General features: G+C 37.6%; 1 protein-coding gene across 1 annotated transcript in view; it reads left to right on the top strand.

The window, feature by feature from the left end:
• The window catches only part of nfat5b (nuclear factor of activated T cells 5b), a 67,533-nt gene extending 43,587 nt beyond the window's left edge, over positions 1-23,946 (top strand). The window contains 13 exon segments of the mRNA XM_048185564.1: positions 7,168-7,714; positions 9,344-9,530; positions 11,978-12,013; positions 12,015-12,169; positions 12,330-12,502; positions 15,206-15,340; positions 15,435-15,490; positions 16,962-17,094; positions 17,349-17,417; positions 18,058-18,152; positions 18,261-20,028; positions 20,108-20,301; positions 20,912-23,946. Of these exon segments, the coding sequence (XP_048041521.1) occupies positions 7,168-7,714; positions 9,344-9,530; positions 11,978-12,013; positions 12,015-12,169; positions 12,330-12,502; positions 15,206-15,340; positions 15,435-15,490; positions 16,962-17,094; positions 17,349-17,417; positions 18,058-18,152; positions 18,261-20,028; positions 20,108-20,301; positions 20,912-20,914 (3,551 nt within the window). The 3' untranslated portion in view covers positions 20,915-23,946.
• Positions 23,947-24,505: the final 559 nt, after the last annotated feature.

Genomic DNA, 24,505 nt, shown 5'->3' with positions numbered 1-24,505 from the left:
TGAAATATATACATATAAATAAGTCATAAATAGAAAAGAAGGCATAAATAAAGCTTTTCAGTTTCATGTGTTGGGATAAATGCTCAAAGTGGATGCAAATCATTCTCTCTTTTATTTGAGGGTATTATATTTGTCTCTGGTTGTTAACCAAAAATTATGGTCTTGTTATGGTTGCAGTTGAATCGTTGTTGTTGTTTTTGCTATCTGAATTCATTCTGTCTGTACAAGTCTTTAATTTAAACCAGCTATATAGTGTAGAAAATTAAAAAATCTGGATGCATCCTCTACCATTATGATTTGGATACGATCCACTCTGGTTGAATGGTGAGGATGGTTAAAGGATGGGAAGACATGTCACATTTATTTATACAGAGATTCACATGATACAAATAGTTCATGTGAAGCTTGAAAGCAAGCAAGAAAGAAAAAAACATAAAATAAAATTCATAAGTTATGAAACAATGCAGTTAAAGGCACAATATGTATGATTTTTATATTAAAATATCCAAAAACCACTTGCACAGTTTTATATATTTCATTCAGCTGTGTACTTATATTATACTAAATGTTTCCAAGAATTTGTAAATTCAGAGAAATTCACAATTTTTAATAGTGCCCGTCCCTCCCTTGTCACTTGTCGCCTGTCAATGACGTAATATCTGCGTTATCCCTGGTTTCCCCTTGTACTGCATAGTAAACATGGCAACAGATGCGGACAGCTGCGTAACGTCTAGCGGCACGCTGTTGTTGTTTCGTTCGAACATTATGGACCATGGCAAGCAAACTTTGGGACAAAAGGAGAATAAAACGAGGATCAATATTGGCGTGGTGTTTCAGAGATGGCGAGAGCTTTGCGACAAACTTTGACTTGACAGAGACGCCGCTCTTGCACGTTATTAGACAGGTAGGCAAATGTACATAAGACGAATCAATGTTATATAGCTCAACACGATGAAATGTTAGAATATCATCAGTATATTTTAATATTGATTTAGCTGTTAGTCTCATACAGCCAACAAACTAATACACAGAATAACATTACAACTTTCAACACACTCAAATGCAGTTTAGTATGATATTGTAACATTAGACCAAGTGAAACAGTGCTGCTTTACCTCACAATTTTAATTTGTCAAATAAACTGACCTGTATGAGAAGTATTTCAGATTTGCGAGTAGTTCGGTAGAATGAAATGTCCTCATTCCTTTCTATCGCAAATACAACGTGTGGCACTGATATCTGTCTCTTATTAGCAATCGCGCCCGTGATTCTCGGCCACTGCCTGCTTCATACCACAGTCATGTTAAAAACATGAATGCATTCACTCATCCATAAACATTATTTCGCCATGAACATTATTAGATCCATCGGCATGACGACAAGTTCCATGATTCCACGCTCATTCACTGCTTCATCAATCAACGCCTTTGTTATTGTTTTGAAGAGTTAGCGACCCCTAGTGGGGAAAAATTCATATTGTGTCTTTAAATGACTGTGTCAGTGTTTTAAAGTTATAAAACGAGTTTGATTATCAGCTATAAGCAGCTGTACAGAAGACTATATTGTCATTATTCAGCTCAGGTCAGTTCAATGTTGATTCAATTCAGTTCAATAAAAGTGTCAATGTAACAAAGTTAGTGTCATTAAAGGTGCCCTAGAATGAAAAATTTAATTTATCTTGGCATAGTTAAATAACAAGAGTTCAGTACATGGAAATGACATACAGTGAGTCTCAAACTCCATTGTTTCCTCCTCCTTATGTAAATCTCATTTGTTTAAAAGACCTCAGAAGAACAGGCGAATCTCAACATAACACCGACTGTTACGTAACAGTCGGGGTGTACGCCCCCAATATTTGCATATGCCAGCCCATGATTGAGAAATTAGACAAGGGCAGAACGTTTGGATGTGCACAGCTGAATCATCAGACTAGGTAAGCAAGCAAGGACAACAGCGAAAAATGGCAGATGGAGCAATAATAACTGACATGATCCATGATATCATGATATTTTTAGTGATATTTGTAAGTTGTCTTTCTAAATGTTTCGTTAGCATGTTGCTAATGTACTGTTAATTGTGGTTAAAGTTACCATCGTTTCTAACTGTATTCACGGAGACAAGAGCCGTCGCTATTTTCATTATTAAACACTTGCAGTCTGTATAATTCATAAACACAACTTCATTCTTTATAAATCTCTCCAACAGTCTGTAATGTTAGCTTTAGCCACGGAGCACTATCAAACTCATTCACAATCAAATGTAAACATCCAAATAAATACCATACTTATGCGATTAGACATGCTGCATGACGAACACTTTGTAAAGATCCATTTTGAGGGTTATATTAGCTGTGTGAACTTTGTTTATGCTGTTAAAGGCAAGCGTGAGCTCCATGGGTGGGGAGCGTGAGCATTTAAAGGGGCCGCAGCCTAAATCGGCTCATATTTAATGATGCCCCAAAATAGGCAGTTAAAAAAATTAATTAAAAAAAATCTATGGGGTATTTTGAGCTGAAACTTCACAGACACATTCAGGGGACACCTTAGACTTATATTACATATTTTAAAAAGACGTTCTACGGCACCTTTAACGTAATTCAGTCTTCTGACAGTACCAGTTAAAGGTAGGGTAGGCAATTTCAGAGAGGTTGGCAATAGCAAGTTAGCTTTGAAAGCATAAGATCCCACCCTCCCCTCAGAGCGTCTCCGAAGCCACGCCTCCTCCAAAACACATGAATGCGCACAGCCAGAGCAGAGTCTGCGAAGCGTCACGAAAGATGGCGATAAATTATCTCATGTCTCGCAGCACGTAACATTACAATAATAAATAGTATGTTTTTTTTTTGGTCCTGATACTTTCACAGAAGATATATGTACATTTTTTTAATATTTAGACTACTTCTTTTATTGATTACTATGAGGATGTGAAGAGAGTTTCAACCAGTATAACTGTAGTGTTTATGAAAAAACATTGCCTAACCCTACCTTTAAATCAATAATATTTACTGAATATTAATTCTTTCAATTTGATGATTGCTGTCTTAAAACATGCCAGTCTTTGCTGTTTCATAATCACCTGTTTTTCACCTGAACAAATGTACAAAACTACTGTACGTTTATGAAAAATCGTATTGTTTTTGTTTTGTGCATCTTTGTCTGTCATTTGTTTGACTGTGACATTTTTATTTTTTTATTTAATTTTGTAATTTTTTTTTATTCAATTTTGTTTATTTTGTCTTAATTTTAAGCAATGTTGTTTACCGTTTCTATTTGAATCTTAAAGCAACAGTGTTGAATATTTTAATTATTCATGATCCTTTCTCCTTAGGAAGTTGTGAAACAGTGTTAGTATAATGCTGCTTGTTGCAACAGGGCATTATTCCCACATATTTGAGCATTTGGAATGGGAAGACTGGACTGTGGGAGGACTAGAATGTGGCCTGATTAGCCTAGACTAGTCTTCCAAATGTAAACAACACTGTCATCATAATAATGATGTTTTTATGTAATGTTCTTCTACAGCCATTGTGGTTAGAAGCTGTTTCTGAACCTTTTAAGAGTTATAAACAGCCCACAAATCATTTTTCATCCAAATTGTGAGCCGATCTTCTGTTCTGGTGATTCATAGAAAGGATTACAATGCAGCTTGTTGTAAAGAGCCCACTCTGAGCTAGCAACTTTCAGAACTTGAGTTTGCTTTATAAGGAGGGACGTCAAACTCACCCCATTGTTATTGTCATTCACTGGACTCAGTGTCTCATTCAAATTATGTCATTCATGTCATATAGGTTCATAGGCTTGTATTCAAACAAAGTCTGTTATTAAGGGCCTATGGCAGCCCTTAGAACTACTTAGAAGAAAGTTTCAAACAATTTTCCAGAAAAAATTTTGGCCTATTGAATATTTGTAGCAGTCTTTATCACCATGTTCTGAAAGTATGTGAGAAGTTTGGAGACAGCGCCACCTACTTAAAAAAACAATATCAGTTTTTACTTGGTCAGCTATATTGCCTTATCAGTTTTATTGTAAAATCTTTTTAACCATTTGCTGCAGCAGGACGACACTTGGTAAGCATCATTGACACTATGTTGTGAGGATCTCTGAGTTGTTTTGGGACCGTGCCGCCTAGTGATTGTTTTTTCTACTCCTATAAATCCTAAAATTCCAATCCAATCCTGCTTTAAATCAATTATATTCAGAGCATGCTAGACACAAAAAACAGCATTTCTATGCTTGTGTGATGTCTCATTAGGCAGCTGTCAGTTGTGGCAGTGTGGTGTGGTGGTTGAAGATCTGGGCTGTGTCCGAAATCACCCCCTATACCCTTAAATAGGGCACTATTTGAGGGAACAGCCATTTGAAGTGGTGTCCGAAACCATAGTGGACATTATCGAGTGCACTCATTTAATCCCACAATGTACTGCCGTAATGAGAATACAACCGATTGACGCTCAACGGATAGAGAATACCCGTAATGCATTGTGAGTGTTGTACGGCGAATGAATTCCCGCGTCTGAACAGAAGATGGCGCCCACAGCTGAATCATCCATCCATCCATTTTCCAAACCGCTGGTCTAATGTGGCTACAGCTAATTGATTATAAATTTGTTTAATTAAGGTTTATACATAGTTTTCACAATAGAGTTCAAGATAAACTTTTTCATTACTTCTAGAGCTTGCCAAGTTTCCAATGATTATAGCACAAACTATGCAAAAGCGGCAGCCCTTCCGGCGCACTCAGTGTCCAAATTCACTCATAACGCAAAGCATGCTGGGAATTAGAAATCTGTTGCAACTCCACTCCATCATATTAAGTTCAGCTTACTACAATGGAATTTTGAGTTCACACAACTTTTTTTTATTAAGTACAATGAACTTTCATTATTATTTGAGTGAAACAAACACATATTCACTCCATCAAGTAGACTATATTAGTAGACTAATGTAGGGAATAGTGAATGAGGGTATAGGGGGGGATTTTGAACACCTCTGAAAGTTGCTGGTTAGAACCGTTCATGATGCACCTCATGAACCGTCCTGGTTTTGCACAGTACATCAGATCTTTTTGGTGCCTGGCCTCAAAGCACTTTAATTAATTTCATCCAGGTTCATCTTTATGCAGTATAATGCATATATGCATATAACAGATAAATGTTGTAAATGATAAATGTAAAGAAATACTGTCACTGTAAAAGGGTTAGTTACACCCAAAAATGAAAGTTCTGTCATTGACTCACCCTCATGTCGTTCCAAACCCCTAAGACTTTCGTTCATCTTCTGAACACAAATTAATCTCTCATCATTTTTGCATATGCATTGAAAGTCCACTCAACTAAAATTTGTACACGAAAAAGACATCATAAAAGTAATCCACATCAGTTGAGCGGTTTAATCAAAGTTTTGTAAAGAGACACAATCGCTTTATATGATGAACAGATTCAATTGAACCTTTGCTGGGAGTTTGATTGACAAGCGATCTAACCAATCATAACGGCGAATCCACCATTTTGTCCGACAAAGCAGTCAGGAGTTGGAAGTTTAACCTCTGTGGACTTGAACTTAAAAATGGTGTGTACTGACGTATTTCCGCATTTGAAACAACATTCCTTCTGATGTTCATTCATGTTTATTTGATGCTATAAATGAACTAGTAGGAAGAGATGATCGGTTCACGAGCCGCTTGAGCTGAGGCGCTACAGCAATCTGTCACGACACATCAAAGAGCTACAAAACGGTTTTTATTGTTCGAATTTGTTCAAAATGTACACAATTTGAAAGCTGGGACTTTGTTTAATATGATAAGTAACCTGCTCTGTCTTGTCTGTTGACGTGTCGTCCTCTTTTCTCCGCGATGTATTTTTCACTCTGTGTAGCGTGACAGCGCCATGGCTTGTCGACAAAGCAACAGTAACTAAGGGGGGGGCGGGTCTTTGCGAAGGGTCAATTTGGGCTTTTATGGACACATAGAGCTCAAACAAAAGCTCAAACATGCCTGCTTGATTTGAATAAAAAATTGTCAATAGATTAAATCTGTTAATGGTATAAAGTGATCATGTCTCTTCAGAACACCTTGATTAAACCTCTTAATCCATATGAATTACTTTAACAATGACTGAACTGCTTGAAAATGTTGGTAGAATGGACTTTCAATGGAGAGAGAAATGATGAGAGAATATTAAAGCCATACAGGTTTGGAATGCCATGAGGGTAAATGATCATAGAATTTAAATTTTTTTGGGTTAACTATGCCTTTCATAAATGATTTTTCAATCTCTTTTTTTCTCCACATACATGTTTATTTCTGCAAAACATACACATATATCAAAAATGTCTTATAGATTATGCCACAGACAGACTTTATACTGTTTTTATAGCAAATGCTTCAACTCATCCTTAGTTCAGATGAGGTGTGGAAGGTGTGTAGTTGGATTTTCAAGGCAAATGAATACAGAATGCCATTAGATGCACCAAAACCAAACCAGTACAATTGAACAAAGCCTCTTCATTTTACTATATTTTAATGGTCAGCGTTTATTACTCATTGGTTGTCTCATTTTCATTCCAGGAATTTCTCTCTGAAGCAGGGAGTGTCTGCATACAAAATGCTCTGCAGTTCTCTGCTTCATAGGTCAGACAATGGTTTATCTTGTTTCTGTGGCTATGCTCACTCCCATCTAAATTTGTGCAAATTTGCTTGCATCATTTGACACATCTGGACCCCCATATAGACTGGAATATATATTAAAACAAATGCCAATTCTTTTGAGGGTCATATGCAAGAGCTGATTTACTGTAGATTTCCAATGTACGCTTAAATAAAACCCAAGACATACGAGGATATTATGGCTAGCGGGCTGTGCGTAATGTCTTGGAGAGTGATGTCATGGCCTGCTCTACAGTAACTCTACATGAAATGCTTGTTTTTCTTTTTTCACAGATGTTATTCAGCATGATCATTTTGCTCCCGTTGTTCGTTTATTTATTTCCACAGCATTTCAACTGCTTTTTGACATTTGCCAGATAGATAGATAGATAGATAAAAAACAGGAACAATTGTAATGAAAAGAAACACTAAAAGCGATCATGAGAAATGTCTTGACTTGACTGGGACTGTTGGCTCATGTTGATACCGATGCCTTTATTCACTGTCTAATTGTGCACACTACAGATGCCTCATCCGCCTCTTCTGCTATGAGCACGGGAAGTCCTCGCAGTGCTTTTCCCACCTCTTCCACCTCAGCTTCAGAACGGATGGCCGTGCATGACAGCAGCACGTCAGGAGATGTTAGCAGTCGAAGGAAAGCCGAGGAAAACAAGCTTTCCGGCAGAGAAAAAGGTGGCCAGCAGACCCAGCAGCAACACCAGATGACACCCTCCAAACGGCCTGTCCTCAACATCTCGCCTCCACCCGAGGACCTGTTCGATGACAGCCAAATGTCCTGCCAGGATGAGCTGCTTCATGACTCCGAGCAGAGTAACAGCATCTGGATGGAAAACTCTGTCTCCAACTTCAGCATTGTGAGCTCCAGCTCCTACAATGACAACACTGAAGTGCCCCGCAAGGCCCGTAAGTGTACCCCACGACAGAAGCCGGGATCAAAGCCGGTCCCTGCTGAAGAGGCCAGCATGGATGTCTTTGATGCAGATAGTGCCAAAGGTCCACACTTTGTGCTCTCACAACTTGGCCCAGACAGCAAGGCCTGTTCCAAAGCAAGGTAAGCCATTTAGTGCCATGGTACACTTTGGGCCTCATGGCATTTTTATAAATGTTGGTGGCTGTTTGTTGGAGATTGGTGTGAAGGACCCAAAATATTTAATCTAGGTAAATGGCATCATTTACTTCCCCTTTTGTCGTTATAAACCCAAGATGTTAAAAGCCTAAAAATATATTCTAAGAATGTTTTGCTAACGTTCCCATTAAGTTATGAAAATGTTTTTTTTTTAATGCAATTTTATATTATTTATTTATTTGAAGAAATTAAAAGAGCAGTTTCATGTCTATCTTTTTATTGTTCAACTGGTCGAGGTTGATATGGGACTTCCCACAGAAAGTAATTAGTAATGAGTAAAGCAAATGCTTTATAGAGAGAGTAATTAGTACAGTAATCTAATCACACTGTTGAAAATTTAATTAGTAGCTAGTAATTAATTACTTTTTAGAGTAGCTTACCAAACACTGCTAATAGGTAACATTTAATCCTCTGAGCCACTTCATTTTAGGGCCACACTTGGTACCTTTACAGTCAAACTGACCAAAACTTTGACATTTATTTTTTCCCAGGTAAATCAATGTAATATATTTTTGTTCAATAATATTTTTTGATTATTATTTAGAATTTTGAAGGGATTTTATGATACTATGCATTATTTATACAATTTGTATGAGCTATTTTTTCCATTAAAATTAATATGTATATATATATATTTTTTTTTAATTTTTAAAAAATTATTTTTCAATAAATGCAATATTTCAGATTAAAATGAAGGCCTTTAACATGTCTTTAAATCATGTCCATGACTTTCTTTGTGTGTTCACATAGCTAATGCAACAAAAGTCAACAAGTGTCATACCAAATTCCGATGAATCAAAAAAAAAAAAAAAAAGTCCTATGCCGGTCATTTTTGACCGCGAAGGAACCAAGTGTTACTTTTTCTTTTTCGACCCTTTAACGTATCCAAATCATGTTCATGAGTGTTCACATTGCTAATACGACAAAAGTCACCAAGTGTCATCCCATTCCGATGAAAGCAAAAAAAATATATATAATTCAGAATTCAAAATGTAAAATCTTTTGGTCAGTTCTGATCGATGAGGCCCAGAAAACACTTGGATGGACATCCAACTAAAATGTTTCAGAAAAGTGTTCAATAAATGATGTATAAATAATGTTTTTGTGCAAATGTTTTGAGAACATTAATAAAGACCATTCAATCATTAAAGACCATTCAACAAACATTTAATTAACGTTACTGGAAGAACGTTTGTTCATACCTTAGCTAACGTTCCCATTAGGTTATGACAACTTGATTTCTGAATGCTCTCTTATTGTTCAAAATATCCAATTTTTTACATTTAAAAGGGTTTTTTTCCTGGTTATGTGAATGTTAGAAACAACATTTAAGGAATGTTACATTTTATAATTAAGCAACCATTATGGGAATGTTACTCTTGAATGTTCTCTGAACCATCTGAAACTGATAAATAATAACATTTAAAAAACATTAGATGAACATCCAACTAAAATAGAATGACATGAGAGTGAGTAAATGTATTTTCATTTTTGGGTGAACTAAAACCCCAGTTAGCTTTGATCTGATGTTCACCAGTGATCCTTGTTTCATAGTTCTGATGGACCACAAGCATCTGGTCTCAAAGGTGGGATACTGTCTTGTCAGTATCCTCAGAAAAGTGAAGGGAAAGAGCTGAAGATTGTGGTTCAGCCTGAGACTCAACATAGAGCGCGTTACCTGACCGAAGGCAGCCGTGGGTCTGTGAAAGACCGAACACAGCAGGGTTTCCCTACTATCAAGGTGGGTAACACTTATTATTACTTAGAGTAGGTATCTTTTTAGGGAACATTGCAACACTTTTTCACCCTACAAAAATCATAACAATTGTTTTTCTGTTTTGAATCCTTAAACTGTAAGTATATCAAACCTTCCCAATGCTTAAATGGTTTGTTTTGTTAACTAGTTTTCCTGACACAAATTTACTTAAACACTATTAATACTATGAAGTTTTTTTTTTCATTTGTTGCGCTGGTTTATTTGGCACACCTTGGACTTATACTGACACCTAATGGTGTGGATGTAGCATCATACAAATACTACAGTTTTCAGTTATTTATACCATTGTGGAATAAATGAATGATTAAATTGTTCCAAAAAGCAAAAACGTCCAAAATAATATGGAGTTTACAGAGATAAAGCAAGCAGTATTCAAATGGTCATGTGATCTCAAAATGTCTGCCCTCATGAGGAAACCCACTCCATTAGTTTTTATTAAACGTAGCTATGACTGAGTATTGTGTACTACAGGGCCGTGCACAGACCTTTTGAGGGGCATGTGCCGAAACTAAAAAAGGGCACCCCCCCCCCCCCTCCAACCCCAATAAATAACACAAAATAATAGTATCAAAAGCTTTATATTTATTCACTATTAATGACAGTTATATAGATTTTATATATATATATATATATATCAAATACTTAACATCGTAAACATTAACCATACTGTGTGACCATATATAATATGATTAAATGTTAATGAACTAAGTGTATCAGCAGATAGCCATCATAAATCAAATAAGAAATTTCTTAGAAATATATTTTACCTAGCTGACGAGGATCACTCGCTTTGTGTCAAAGTCAAATGCAGTTATATGTGTGGAAATGTGCAAAAACATCATCACATTAGGCTACGTCATCATCAATAGGTTATGAGCGCTCAGTTTTTCCTGTTGTAAAATACGTTTGGCCAAAATCTCAATTTATAAAAGATGTAATACTACTGTTTTCACAGGCTATTTAAGGCTATTTGTATGCTATTGGCTATGACTAACTTAGATGGCTAATACTAGCCCCCTCTCTCTCTCCGCCGCCGGTCTCAGGCCTCAAATGCATAAAATATGAAACTTTATAGACATACTAGTGTTTCTTTCGTAAAGACAACGACTTGTAGCCTAATTATTCAAACAACAAGATATTTATTTACCGTTGCAAGACGTTCAGCTGCTCTGCTGTGGAAGTGGAACTTCAGTTCGCGGCACTCAGGGGGCGGAGTTAAGAGGTTTGACTGACAGTTTGAGCGGAACCAAAACGATTTTGTCACAAGCTCTTTTTAATACCTTTTATTAGGCTAAATATATTTGTAAATCAGTCAGACATGCTTAAAGGGTGACGAATAGCATTGATTTATTGAAGAAAATGAATAAATAAAATAAAACACCTCCAAAAAAAGGGCACTTCGGAGTGTAAGGACAAAAAGGGCATGTGATCTGCACAGGTTGAGCCCTACCTGTGCACGTGCCTGGTGTACTATCATAGTATTTATTAATATTTTGAATTAGCTTTTATATTTTCAGTTTTAACTTTAGTAAAGTAAAAATTTTATTTTAATTTTGTTATGATTTTGTCATTTTTATTATTACTTTTTAATATTTCTATTTATTTATTTTTATCTATTTATTTTTATTTTAGTTTTAGTACTTAAAACTTATTTTGTTCTAGGCAACATTTCTAATTTTCATTTAAGTTTCTAAAGTTTTTTTATCTAATATTTTATTTCAATAAATGAGAATGATTTTTATTAGTTTTAGTTAACAGTAACAGCACTGGATTGGAGTTTTCACATCTCATATGAGTATACATATTTTAGAAACATATTATTTAAAGATTAGTTCATTTTCAAATGAAAATTAGCCCAAGCTTTATTCACCCTCAAGCCATCCTAGGTGTATATGACTTTCTTCTTTCTGATGAACACAATCGGAGATATTTTAATAAATATCATGACGCATCCGAATCTGCAATACGAAAGGTAGTCTGGCGGAAGCTAGATATTTCACTTCATTACTTGTTAAATATGGATTTTTTTTTTACACAAACACATCACTTCGCTTCAGAAGGCCTTTATTAACCCCCCAAAGCCGCGTGGAATATGTTTATGATGGATGGATGCACTTTCTTCAGCTGATACTCGTTGGTCCCCTTCACTGCCATTATAAAGCTTGGATGCATCAGGATATTTATTAATATATCTCTGATTGTGTTCATCAAAAAAGAAGAAAGTCATTTACACCTAGGATGGCTCGAGGGTGAGTAAAGCTTGGGCTAATTTCCATTTGAAAGTGAACTAATCCTTTAATTTCTTTATGTAAAACAAAAAAATGAATGTACCTTATGTCATGGTTCTCACTTTTCACTCTTGATATATATGCATGTTGCTCTGTTAACCACAAGTTTCTTGATCCTCGCAGCTTGAGGGTGTGAAGGAGTCAGTGGTCCTGCAGATATTTTGTGGGCAATGATGCTGGACGTGTGAAGCCCCATGGGTTCTACCAGGCTTGCAGAGTTACAGGCCGGAACACAACAGCCTGTAAGGAAGTGGACATCGAAGGCACCACTGTCATCGAAGTGCCTCTGGATCCCAGCAGCAGTATGACTCTGGCGTATGTAACAACTTTGTAGAATTGCATCAGACTTTAAACTTTGAACTGAATATTTAAAAAGAACAATTCCCAGCCTTCTAATCCAGAGGCTGTAGTGATCAAATGTGGTTGGAAGTATTGATATTGAAGATGACCAGCTGACAGCCGGGTGTCTTTACAGTGTAGACTGTGTGGGGATCCTGAAGCTCAGGAATGCCGATGTGGAGGCCCGTATTGGGGTGGCTGGATCTAAGAAGAAGAGTACCCGTGCCAGACTGGTGTTTCGAGTCAACATCCCACGCCCGGATGGCTCTGTGCTCACGTTACAGACCTCGTCGTCTCCCATACTGTGCAGTGAGTGGCTTTGGGTTATTCATAGCATCTCCCTGCTGGCGAGCCCAGCTGGTGCTCTCATCACATAGGAGAGGTAGGGATTAGAGGGGGGGGGATAATGAATGTTTATATTATTAAAGCCATAGAGCCAAAAAAAAAAAAAAAAAAAGGGAGACAGAATGAGTCTAAGGCAGAACATCAGGTGCTTACTGAAGAGAGCTTCTAGGTCTGTGATGAATTGTACTAAAATTGAATTTCAGTGTCGCCAGCAAATAGAGGAATATTCCAGGTTGATTACAACTTAAGTTCTACTGACACCATCTGTAGCATTCTGTCAATTACAGTGCTTCCCACACATAGACTTTACTTGGGCGGGCCGCCCACGTATAATAACGGCCGCCCAAGTATATTTGGAGACACATTCTTGCTTTTATTATTTTTATCCTCTTATACTTTTATATCCGCGCAAGATAATGATACCATCCGCGATCGAATAGCTAGTCGTTTCGTACCTGCTCGTTATGTGTGCGTCAGAACTGTTTACTCCCGCTAGCATTCCCACGGGCGCTGCATGTTGCAAAGTCACAAGGCGGCGCTGTTGCGCGTTCTACAAGCTCGTGCAACAGTGCCTCAGACTGCTTCAAAGTGATTCTCAATCAATGAAAAGCGCAGATTTATGCCAAGCGATTGCTAATGAACTCAAGTTGATGAATTATTACAAAGTCTACTTCATGGCCTTTATATAAAATGTTTTAGACGATTGCAAGAATCTGAAGAATTAGCCTGCAATAGTACAGACATTTCAAAATAAGAGTCCCGGTGTATTTCGGGCTTGTTTATAATTAAAAGTCACACGCTAAGTTTTTTTTCTGTTTCTTTTGGGCATTATTGGTATTTTGGTTACACAATAAATTGTATTTAATTTGATTTCCATTTAATTCATAGTAAATTATTGTAGTCTCCCCCACAGGAAGAAAAGACTAAGAACATTATTTGACACATATATTATTCATTTTATAAATTTTACTAGTAAAATCTGTGTCCCATTCACTGAGAGAGACACTATATGACAGCAAGGAGAACATACGAAAAGGATAACCATTTAAATGCTGTAATTTTGCATAATTTACAGTGCATAATAATGCATAATATTAGTATGTAATTAAATGTAGTATGCTACGTAATTAAAATTAATTTCTATAAATAAAAATACTGTTAAAAATCACACATTATTTGTTTGTCACATGTAGTAGACGATTTTTGTGCCGTGGGTAATAGGAGGATTTTTCGCCCGGCTACCACCGCAAGTATATTTCAAACCTGTGGGAAGCACTGAATTACCATAGAAAATGGGTTTGATTTATCCCTCATTGTGTTAGTAAGGACAGAAAACACATTTGCTAGGGTTGTTGTTCATTAAATGGATAGTTCACCCAAAAATCAAAATTATCCCATTACTCACCCTCAAGCCATCCTAGGTGTATATAACTGTCTTCTTTCAGACAAACAGGATTAAAAAAATAAACTAGATCTTCCAATTTTTATAATGGTAGTGAATGGGGCTCCTGATTTTGAAGTCCAAAAAAAAGTGCATCCATCAATCATAAATTATATCCATATGACTAAGCTTACGATACTCTATATCGCGTCAGTCGACTTGTGTAGGCCGCCTGCTGGAAGCTAGTTATTTTGGTTCATAAAGTTTTAAATATGGATGTTTTTCTTACAAAACCCCATCGCTTCACTTCAGAAGACCTTTATTAACCCCCTGGAGTCGTATGGATTACTTTTAGGATGGAAAGATGCACTTTTTGGACTTCAAGATCAGGAGCCCCATTCACTACCATTATAAAGCTTGGAAGAGCCAGGATATTTTTTTAATATAACTCTGATTTTACTTATGATGGATAATGACACCATTTTCTTTAAGAGCTGCTGTGCAGCCAAAATTATATACCAGTTATCACTGTAAAACTGCTTTGACACAATCTGCATTGTAAAAAGCGCTATATAAATAAAGGTGACTTGACTTGATTGTGTTTGTCTGAAAGAAGATAATCATATACACCTATATGGCTTGAGGGTGAGTAAATCATGGGATAATTGTGGATAATCATGGGATAAAATTATTTTTGGGTGAACTATCCCTTTAAGTGCAGTCATAATGTGATAAAAATGTACCAAATTTTTTCATGCCCTCCAACCTGTGTTTAAATTCAGTAATAAAAACTTCCTACAAAACTTACTGTGTGCTTAAAAATGTGGTGCTCATGGTGTGGACCGCTAAAAAAACAGTTAATACTGAAACAAATATTAAAGACAGAATATAATAGTGCATATGTGAAGGATTAATTGCAGTTGATTTGATTATCATGTAATGCAAATTTTTAATGTATTTTTTAATTAAAATTTAAGTCTAAAAAGCAACTGTACCACAGAGTAAAAAAGCAATATGTAGAAATATGGAGCTAGGTAAATGCACTTCTGGTTATGCATTACCAGCATATTATCTGTGTCCTTTCCTGGTTTCCTTGTGTGGATACAAAGCAAAAGTTTTTCACTAGTCACAGGCTGATTTGTCTATATGGATTTGTTGACCCACACATAATGTCAGATATGCAGAAGCTAAATTTGTAGTCATGGTCTGCTGCACAGAAACATTGTAACCTGGCTGTGTATCCTAATGGTCTTTTTCTCTTTCTCTGATTGGTTCTGTTTTTATAGCCCAGCCTGCAGGAGTACCTGAGATTCTCAAGAAGAGTTTACACAGCTGTTCGGTTAAAGGGGGGAGTGAAGTCTTTATTATTGGAAAAAACTTTCTCAAAGGAACCAAGGTCATATTTCAGGAGAATGCTTCAGGTATCCTTACATGTTAAAAACTATCATGCACTTTTCTGTGCAGCTTTTCCTGCACAACCCTTGCACTGTTTAACCTCGGCCTGTTTGATTGTAGCAGATGATAAGTCCTGGAAGGCAGAGGCTGACATTGACATGGAGTTTTTCCATCAGGTAAGCCATAGCATCTGCTGTGTCTATTATTTGACTGTGTGGGCTGATCAAGTGCTGCAAAAATAGAGGCAGCTTTGCATAGGTCACAGACATCAGTGTCCCCAATTGTTGCCTAACATGAATTTGGAAAGAATGGCAGATTGATGACCTAGATACACAAACAGTACTCAATGAAGTTTATACTTCTTTTGCTGCCAAAACCAACTCTATTATACTGATACAAAGGGTACAAAGTATACACAAATGTAGCCAAAAATGGCTTAAATAAATCTGGCGAGTATAGAACTTGCAACAAAATGCATGGTCGGACATCCCATTTGATTTGCAGGGGCCTGATGTATAAACTTTGCGTACGCACAAAATGGGCATAGAAATATGCGTACGCATTTTTCCACGCACATATCGGGATTTATAAAAAATAAACTTGGCGTAAATAAGTGCGCACCGTAAGGATGCTCTTGACCGTGCGTACGCACTCTTTTAGACGAGTATGTGTTTTGGCGACACCAACTGGCCCAAATAGCAATAACTATTTTAAATGAAAAACTTCTAAATTATCCTATTACATCACCCAATAAATCAAATTGCATCAACCTGAATTATCATTATCAGCATTCTTAACCAGGTGCAAATACTTTGAATTTACTAATTTTTTTTAATGAATGGGCTATAAAAAGGTATGTGCGTATATAACATATCATCATAATGGATGCTCCCCCCCAGGGGAGACAAAAGTGATATGAATTGAGAGAGGAGTTGAGAAGCTCATTTCCAGCTAATTTAGTAAAACCATGTCAAATTTAATAGCCATTTAAATACCTTTACTCAATTATCTGGACTGCGAAACTTTGGGAGATTATTTTTGAAAGTCTGTTCTTTGAAATTAGCTTTAAAAAAAAAAATCGATTTTTTTCATTGTTTTTCCACATAATCGGCCCATATCTTAAAATAGAACGTTGCGACTTCCGACTCATTTCGCCAGATCGGGTCACAATTGCATTTATAGTCCATATCTAATATTTTCCAATGTCTTGTACCTTTGACGGTGTTAACCGTGGATGTCACGTGGATGGGAACGTGTATGGAAATGATATGCCGATGAGGTTATGCATAGTAAAACTAGGCGTCGTAAGCTCCATATATGGTGATTTCGGGGAGGAGACAGGGTGGAGATGCACGTACGCACAATCTTCCGCTGACTGGGATTTATAAAGGGATTTGTGTGCAGGATCTGGCGTACGCATGGTTTTATAAATTAGATTTTTTTTTGTGCGTACGCAGAATCTAGCTTTTGCGCGTACGTACACTTTTAGTAGGGATCCTACGCACAGTTTTATAAATGAGACCCCAGGTGATTTGAGTGAATCATATAAAGTAATCTGATTGTCTTCCAACACTTCTTATGACACCAGCATTATGTTGTGATTTAAAAAAGTACAATCTTTTGATCTTTGACTTTCTCCCCTTTTAGAATCACCTTATTGTCAAAGTTCCTCCATATCAAAATCCAGCTATCACATCTCCTGTATCTGTTGGTATCTATGTTGTTACAAATGCCGGACGGTCTCATGATGTTCAACCATTTACATACACTCCAGAGCCAGGTCAGTTTAATCTCCACCCCTGTTTCCCAACCCCATTCCTGGAGGCACACCAACAGTACACAGTTTGTGTGTCTCCCTTATCTGACCCATCCATATCAGGTCTTGGAGCTGATGAGTTGAATCGATTGTATTTGAATAGGAAGAGTTTGAAAATGTGTACTGTTGGTGTGTTTCCAGGAACAGGGTTGGGAAACACTGTGCTATAACAGTTTACCATTCAGAAAAATCACTAACTTTGAAACAAATTTTTTCAGCTGTTGATTCTTCTGTGAAAAAGGAAGTCTTGCCTCCAGTGACACCTTGTTGTTTTGAACAAATAAAAGGTGAGCCAACATCTATAGCCTCGTTTCCACCAAAATTACCCGGAATACTTTGTCCCAGGAACATTTTTCCCCCCAGACCTGTTGCTGCCTGCGTTTCCATTGCAATCTAAAGTACCGTGAAGAAGAGATCAGTGATGTAGAACTGCGTGTGACTTTACTGTTCCTGCTGAATTTCATCCTCCGCATATAAGCTTAATAAAGCCTGAACCTCGTTGTCTGTCCATCAGTCATAATTTTTAAACTCCATTGTTGATTTGAATAGCAAACAACTCTTACTGCACGCACCGCAACAGTCTTAGTGGTTGAAATAAAACGCTCAATCAATCAAAATGCTGCATGAACTCAACCAATCAGCATGTTTAGCACCCAAGTCCCACTCCCAAAAGTTCCTGAACTTTGAAAAAGTACTACCTAGTGAGCAGGAACTTTCTAAGGGGGAAATTTTTACCTGAACCTCATTTAGACCCTGGTTCCTGCGGTCGGAACAAACCAAGTACCACCCAAAAGTCCTTAGTTTCTGGGAAACTTCCTGTGGTGGAAACGCGGCTTATGTTATTATTAGCATAATGTAATATTGGGCTATGAGTGTTAGGGTATTTCAAGTAAGTGTCACTGGCCTTCTGTCTGTTGTTTCATACAGTAATCGATACTGCCTTGATGACGCCAGTTTTGCCTCTTGTTAAACGAGAAGAGGCCACACCAATGGAGGTCTCCAGTAACCCCTCGGCCTTCAAGGTTTGTAAAAGTCATGAGACCGAAATCACCGCAATAAATCAGTACCACATCAAGCGTTTCCATATAATTTGATAAATGCCTTTTTTTATCCTGTTTGGAACCCAACAGACCTCTGAAGTCATCAATTCAGCCCAGCAAGCCTTAGACATGAGTACTGAGATCTCCACCAATAACTGCAAATTTTCCAGTCCGCTGGCACACCAAACAAGAGAACAGGATCAATCTCCGAATTCTGTCTTTTCCAACAAGGAACCATTCAACACCATCCAGGAACAGAATCTTCCACCTAGCGGCTCTTTCCATGTGCCTAATAAATCTCTTCTCCAGCAAGGAGTTCAGCCATTCCTCTTGGAACACAGAGACAGTCTTGGACAGGAGAGATCGGGCAACAGTGGCGGATCAGTGGTGGGGCTGTCCCAAATAGATGACAACCCGCAGCAACAGCTCTCACTTCTACCTCCAGATGAGGTGGCACAACTGGAGCAGGCTGTGCGGCAGCTGCAAGCAAAGGGATTCTGCAACATCCAACTCCAGAGTGAGAATTCACTGTCAAAGCAAAGACAACATCAACTTCAACAGCAGCAGCAGCAAATCCAACAACAGCAGCAGCAAATCCAGCAACAACAGCAGCAAATTCAACAACAGCAGCAGCACATTCAGCATCAAGAGCAGCAAATCCAGCTGCAACAGCAACAACACCAGCAGCAGCAAGCTCTGGAGAACCTTCAACATCAGCTTTTTCAGCCCCAGGTTCAGATTCATTGTAGTTCAGAGCAACAGAGCTCTTCCCAGGGAATGGTGCAGAATGGAAGTTCCCTCTTCCAGCAAACCCCATCACAACAACAACAGCAGCAGCAGCAAGCAACCTTGTTTCAACAAGCAACTGGCTTTCTTCAGCAGCAACCCAGTCATTCCTCACCTTCCCTGTTTCACAACCCTTCGGCCATGACCGAAGCCCAAAGCCCACAGGAGGCTCTTTTCCACACACAGAAGACCTCACCCAACCAGGATCAGGTCCAGGCTTCCCTTTTCCAAAGCAATCTCACGGTTCTCAGTGGGTCCAACATGTCTGTAGAAGCTCAGCCCTCTGCAACCAGTATGTTTCTTTCCCAGAATGCTGTACCAGGACAACTTGCTGTTAATGCTAGCCAGCCACAGCAACTGGCTTTCCTCACTTCTATGCAGGGGACTCTCAAGGCCCAATCTGTATTTCAGACTCCAACCCAACTGTCCCCTATTCAGCAAGGCACTCCGATGGAGCAGCAGCAGTCACCACAGCATGCCCAACCAGGCTCCATTTTCCAGAGTATCTCCCAATCACCAAGCAAACTTTCCCCTGGTCAGCAACAGCAGACTGGTCTACTCCTTGGGTCCTTAAATTCTGCAGTAACACAAGAGCAAACCTCAAATCTGTTATTCGGTGGACAAGTTCAGATAGGACCGATGAACAACAGCAGCCTAGCTTCTCCAGAACAACAGAACACTTCCCATCCCTTCTCTCAGGCCAGCATGGTTACAGTCAGGCAGCAGGAGTCATCTAAATCCATGACATTTCAGGATCAGACTAGTATGGTGGTCAACCCATCCTCGAATAAGCCCATTTTCCAAGACCAGCAACCAATGCAGTTGGCACCAAGTTCTGGTACAGGCCCTTCACAGTCTGTAAACCTCTTCATGGCCCAGTCCAACATGCAAGGGGGTATGGCTTCTCAAGAAACCCTTTTTGCACCACAGAGTGATATAACTGGAATTCAAACCAGCTCTTCCTCTCCAGTACAACAGCCTGGTCAACTCTTTCAGACTACAATGGATGGAAGCCTCAACCAGCCCAACCAGAATCAGCAGCCTGACCTCTTCCTTTTTGAGATCCAGAATGGTTAGGCAATATTCTTAAACATGCTTTAGACTTGTTTGTCTCCGAGTCGTAACTCATTCTAATGATTTCTTTCCTGCAGAGTGCCGTCAGCTGATGAACAGCCAAGGATCTACACTGTCTGATCAGATCATTGCCATCAGTCAGTCTGGACAGAGCCAGCAAGAAAGTGAGGGTCAAATCCAGTCTTTACTTGGGCAGTCCATGCCAGACCCTGGAAATGCGCCGAGCACCTTGACAACCTCTCAGAACATGGAGAAGATTGACGATCTTCTGGTGAGCCTTCAGGAGCAAGGCAATAACATCTCCCACTCCTACTAGGGTCTTCAAGGTTTAGCTGCCCAGTAGCTCCATTCCATATATGATTGTAGATATTTCTTGCACACATATTGGATATTTTGGTATCCTTTATTTTGGATATTGCAAAAATATAGGATTGGAGATACTTTGATCATATCCCTTACAAGAAATAGCAAGAGTAGGCCATGCACTTTTATTTCACTCTACACATTGACACTGAGAAAGTAGAGTCGCTCGTTGAAAGATTTGGCATAATCTCTTGAAGAATCACAACTAAATCCATGGTATACAAATTCTGACCTGCAATTTGTAGGCACAATGGCAGAACCCTCTGGAGAACCTTAAAGAAGGCCAGTTTTCCATGGAACTTAGAAAATGCAACCCATATGTTCCCGCTGTAAAGACTGTCACTGGTTCTGCAGCAACCCCATCATAAATAAAGGCTTTAAGGCAGTTATTGAAGTTCCTTGAGTACACAATAGGATATTTGAGGCACCTGGAAACCTAGAGATTCTCAAAAGGCTTTCATTGGTGTGACAGTCTGAGGAACTAAAATGGTGCCTTGAGTATCTCTTTATTTTTACAGTGACAGAGAGAGCATTTTGAGAAGATCAGGACACATGGGACTACTGGAGTTATGCCTGAACGTGATTTGCAGACACCCCACTTTCTCAGTGAGCATTGGTTAACTTTGTGATGTCTATTTTTAGCAAATAATCAAGAATGCCTGATAGAAGCAGTCTGCAGTGACATTTTTATTTTTTTGTAAACAGTCATTAATACCTTTTTGTCTGACACACCTGAGTATCTATAAGCTATTTTTCTTTTTGAAAAATCTTTTATTTAGTCAAATGGGGAAATAAATTGTGTAGAATATACATATTATGTACATTCACTTAGAATATTAGTGAGAAAACAAATGTGTTTTGGCATTTTCCTTCTAGCACTTTATATATGTTTTCAGTGTGGTTAGTTATTCCTGACTCATTAACATTTCATCGAGCTTTCTATCTCAAACTATGTTTATTGTATTCTACTGTCTTTCATCCCTGTCTGTTTTAGACTAATTCATATAACACTACCTTTCCATTAGAAATGCACATTCCTGGTTAAAAATCAGACAAGCAGTTATCAGTAATCTAAAAAACAAAGCTTCTGATATTTATTTTTGATTTTGGTTTACATAAGTCATTTCTTGCCATCTTATTTAGATCGGTGTCTGTGTTTTGCATGTCTGAGTGTCTCATATACATGTGTATGCGTGACATGTTTTCTGATAATACCTCTAAAAGTGTGTCATTATTAAATTTATTCCTATAATGATTCTAAAATAGTGACAGTTGATGCTCAAATCGTTTTGTGTCATCGTGGTAGGTTATTTTATTTTATTTACCAGTGTCTGGTACGCTGGAACAGGGCTGATTGCATTTTTTTTGGCAAATTAGAAGGGAGAGTCCAACCAGTATTATCGACAAGTTCTCTGAACATGCAGTAAATTCAAACGCTATATATGCTGGGGAAGCAACCCTTTATCTTTTGTAGCAGAAATGGTTTTTATCAATCACTTATACTTAAATCCTACAAAATCTGTTGGCATGTCAAAAACAGAAGATCATGTCAAATATTTTATCTACTTTATCAAAAATTGGTCAGTTTTGTGGCTCAGTTGGTTCAGTGTTTGTGTATTTGGTAATGAAGTGAATTTGTTATGAATGTAGAGAAACATTATATGAGTTCTATATTTCTGGTAATATCAAGCTCATGTATGTTTTGTAGTGTCAGACATAATGTAAAGCTGCCAAACTAGTTTGTGTGCTTAATATTAGCCTGATGTGACGGTAGCTGGCAGATTGTTTGTTTTGTTGTTAGTAGCATAAGGGTGAAAATGTATACATTATGAGGGAGCTGTTCTCTGTAATGTCACAGAAATGGCTCATTTGAGCCTGCTATGTTTGGTATTCAATGTCAATTTTTTTTGACCATTTTCTTTGCTCAGAATCTTGGGTGATTTTTATGCCTACTTTTTAGTAGAGACTATTTGATCCTCTGTTTTTTGGAGACGTTTTGCTTGAAGGGTGCTTTTTTATATCTCTGCATGGGGAAGAACTGTGAATGGGAACTGGAAAAAAAGTCTTCATCTCTGTACAATACTAATTGTTATTTTTTCCATAATACTCAATATTTATGTGAATATTTACTTTTTCACCATACCTCTTTTAGAAAATATTTATTTTTGTGTCTCAAGAATTTTCAAAATTAGAATCAATGCATATTAGATTTCGATTAAAATGCATAATTATAACATATTTCTTTTATGTCATATCTTTTAAAGAAAAATGTGTGTGTGTGTGTGTATCCCGTATATTATTGTAACATCATGGTTAGGCTATAGAGACATTGTTGAGAATCATTATTATAATGCACAGTCATTCAGTTGTGCGTTCCTATACTTTCACTATAGCAAAAAGATCATGGTTCTCAACCGAGCTGGATTTATAGCAGAAAATATAACTCTGGTTAGAACTGGACCTATAATGATTTCATCAATCTTTTGGGAAATATAAGCCATATAAACAAACATTGCCCCTAAAAATTCTATTTTGTATGATTCTTGGGACCAATTATGAATTATATATAGTTCAATTTAAAATCTAATCATCTTTTTTGGGTGAAATAACATTTATAAATTAAAAAAAAATATTTATAAATTAAAAGAAAATCAACAAAATGTAATAGGAACACAAGTGTGTAGGTGCAGTGTCTGTTCTTTGGTAGTCCTTTTTTTCAGTCCTTTTTTTTTTTTTTTTTTTTCTCAATATTGCAAGCGAGGCATTGCATATCAAAAATAGTTTAGTCATTTATTTATATTCTGACATACATTCTTCCTACTCATCCCAGTCACTAAAATGTATACCAAACAATGTGCCTCTAAATTTACTAAAACCAAATAATTTGTATATTGGTTGCATGGCGTGGTAAATATACAGTAATTAGTTGTGCCTTCTGATTTGTATTTAAAAGCAGATAATTTCCTTGCCATTGCATATTTTGACTGGTCATGAAACGACACCCCTTTAAAAATTAGTTCCACAATGGATATGTAGGCTATGTGTTGTATGTTTCACTTTAAAGGTGCATTTCTGAGCGATTTCTGAGAAACACTGTTGATATTTGAAATCAACCCAAACAAACACACCGTTCCCTTCATTGCTTCACCTCCAAAATGCAAGCAATGAAAGAGTGGATGTCTCTTTATCATAGCAGCAGAGGCGAAGGGACATGTTTGGAACTGAGGTGCCTGGTTGCTGAAACCACGCCCACCTAGCGCGACGTGATCATGTTAGCAGGCAAAGGAGCTATATATCTATCTATCTTAGATACTATCTAAAATATTAATAAAGATAACAAGTTATATCATTAGAAAGTTATAAAGGTTTACGGTCAATCTACGGTGTCTTTTTTACGATGCTCCAGCACCAGTAATTGTAATTTGTGTCGGGTGTGCAAATAACAACATGAAAAATCAAACAGAACTTCATACCTTTATAATGAAATAGCAATCGCAAGATGAATCCAATCCGTTGGACTTGGGTAAAATGTCCATGAGGTCCATTGAAAAACAAAAAACAGTACTTTTTGTCCACAAAAGCATTAAATCCATGAAATATTGATATATCATCCATTGTTTGCATCACATTTCTTCTGAATGATTTGCTCTCCATCATCGTTCTTCAAGCCATATTATTTTATAATTGTATAAAATAATCCTGAAAAAAGCAAAAACATGGAAGAGATGCCAAATTCAGCAGCTGGAATTAGCTGAGGTAAAGTGATGGCTCGCGGACAGCAGCGGCAATCCACCTGTCACTCGAGTGACCACGCCCTTAATTATGTAGAACTTTAAGGCTTTAAGAACTTTAAGAACTTTGAGTTTAAAAACATTCACCCCCCTCAGAATTGTCATGAAGGGCAAAATTAGCAGTATAGACCAAAACCACAATTTGTACCAGCAGTAAACATGTTTTTCTCTGCTGTAAGGTTGCCCATTTTAACATGAGGCTCAATGAGATTCTGCTCTCTTTTGGAGCCTGTCCCTAGCGGCCAGTTGATGAATCGCAGTTTAAGTCACTTCCATATTGGCTTCAAGAGAAACTGGGGGAGGTTGCCGCTTGGTCAGTTC

This window comes from Megalobrama amblycephala, linkage group LG3 (assembly GCF_018812025.1).
Source record: "Megalobrama amblycephala isolate DHTTF-2021 linkage group LG3, ASM1881202v1, whole genome shotgun sequence".
Classification (NCBI taxonomy): Eukaryota; Metazoa; Chordata; class Actinopteri; order Cypriniformes; family Xenocyprididae; genus Megalobrama; species Megalobrama amblycephala.
Note: the sequence above shows the minus strand (reverse complement) of the source record. Positions and strands in the feature narration are given on the sequence as shown.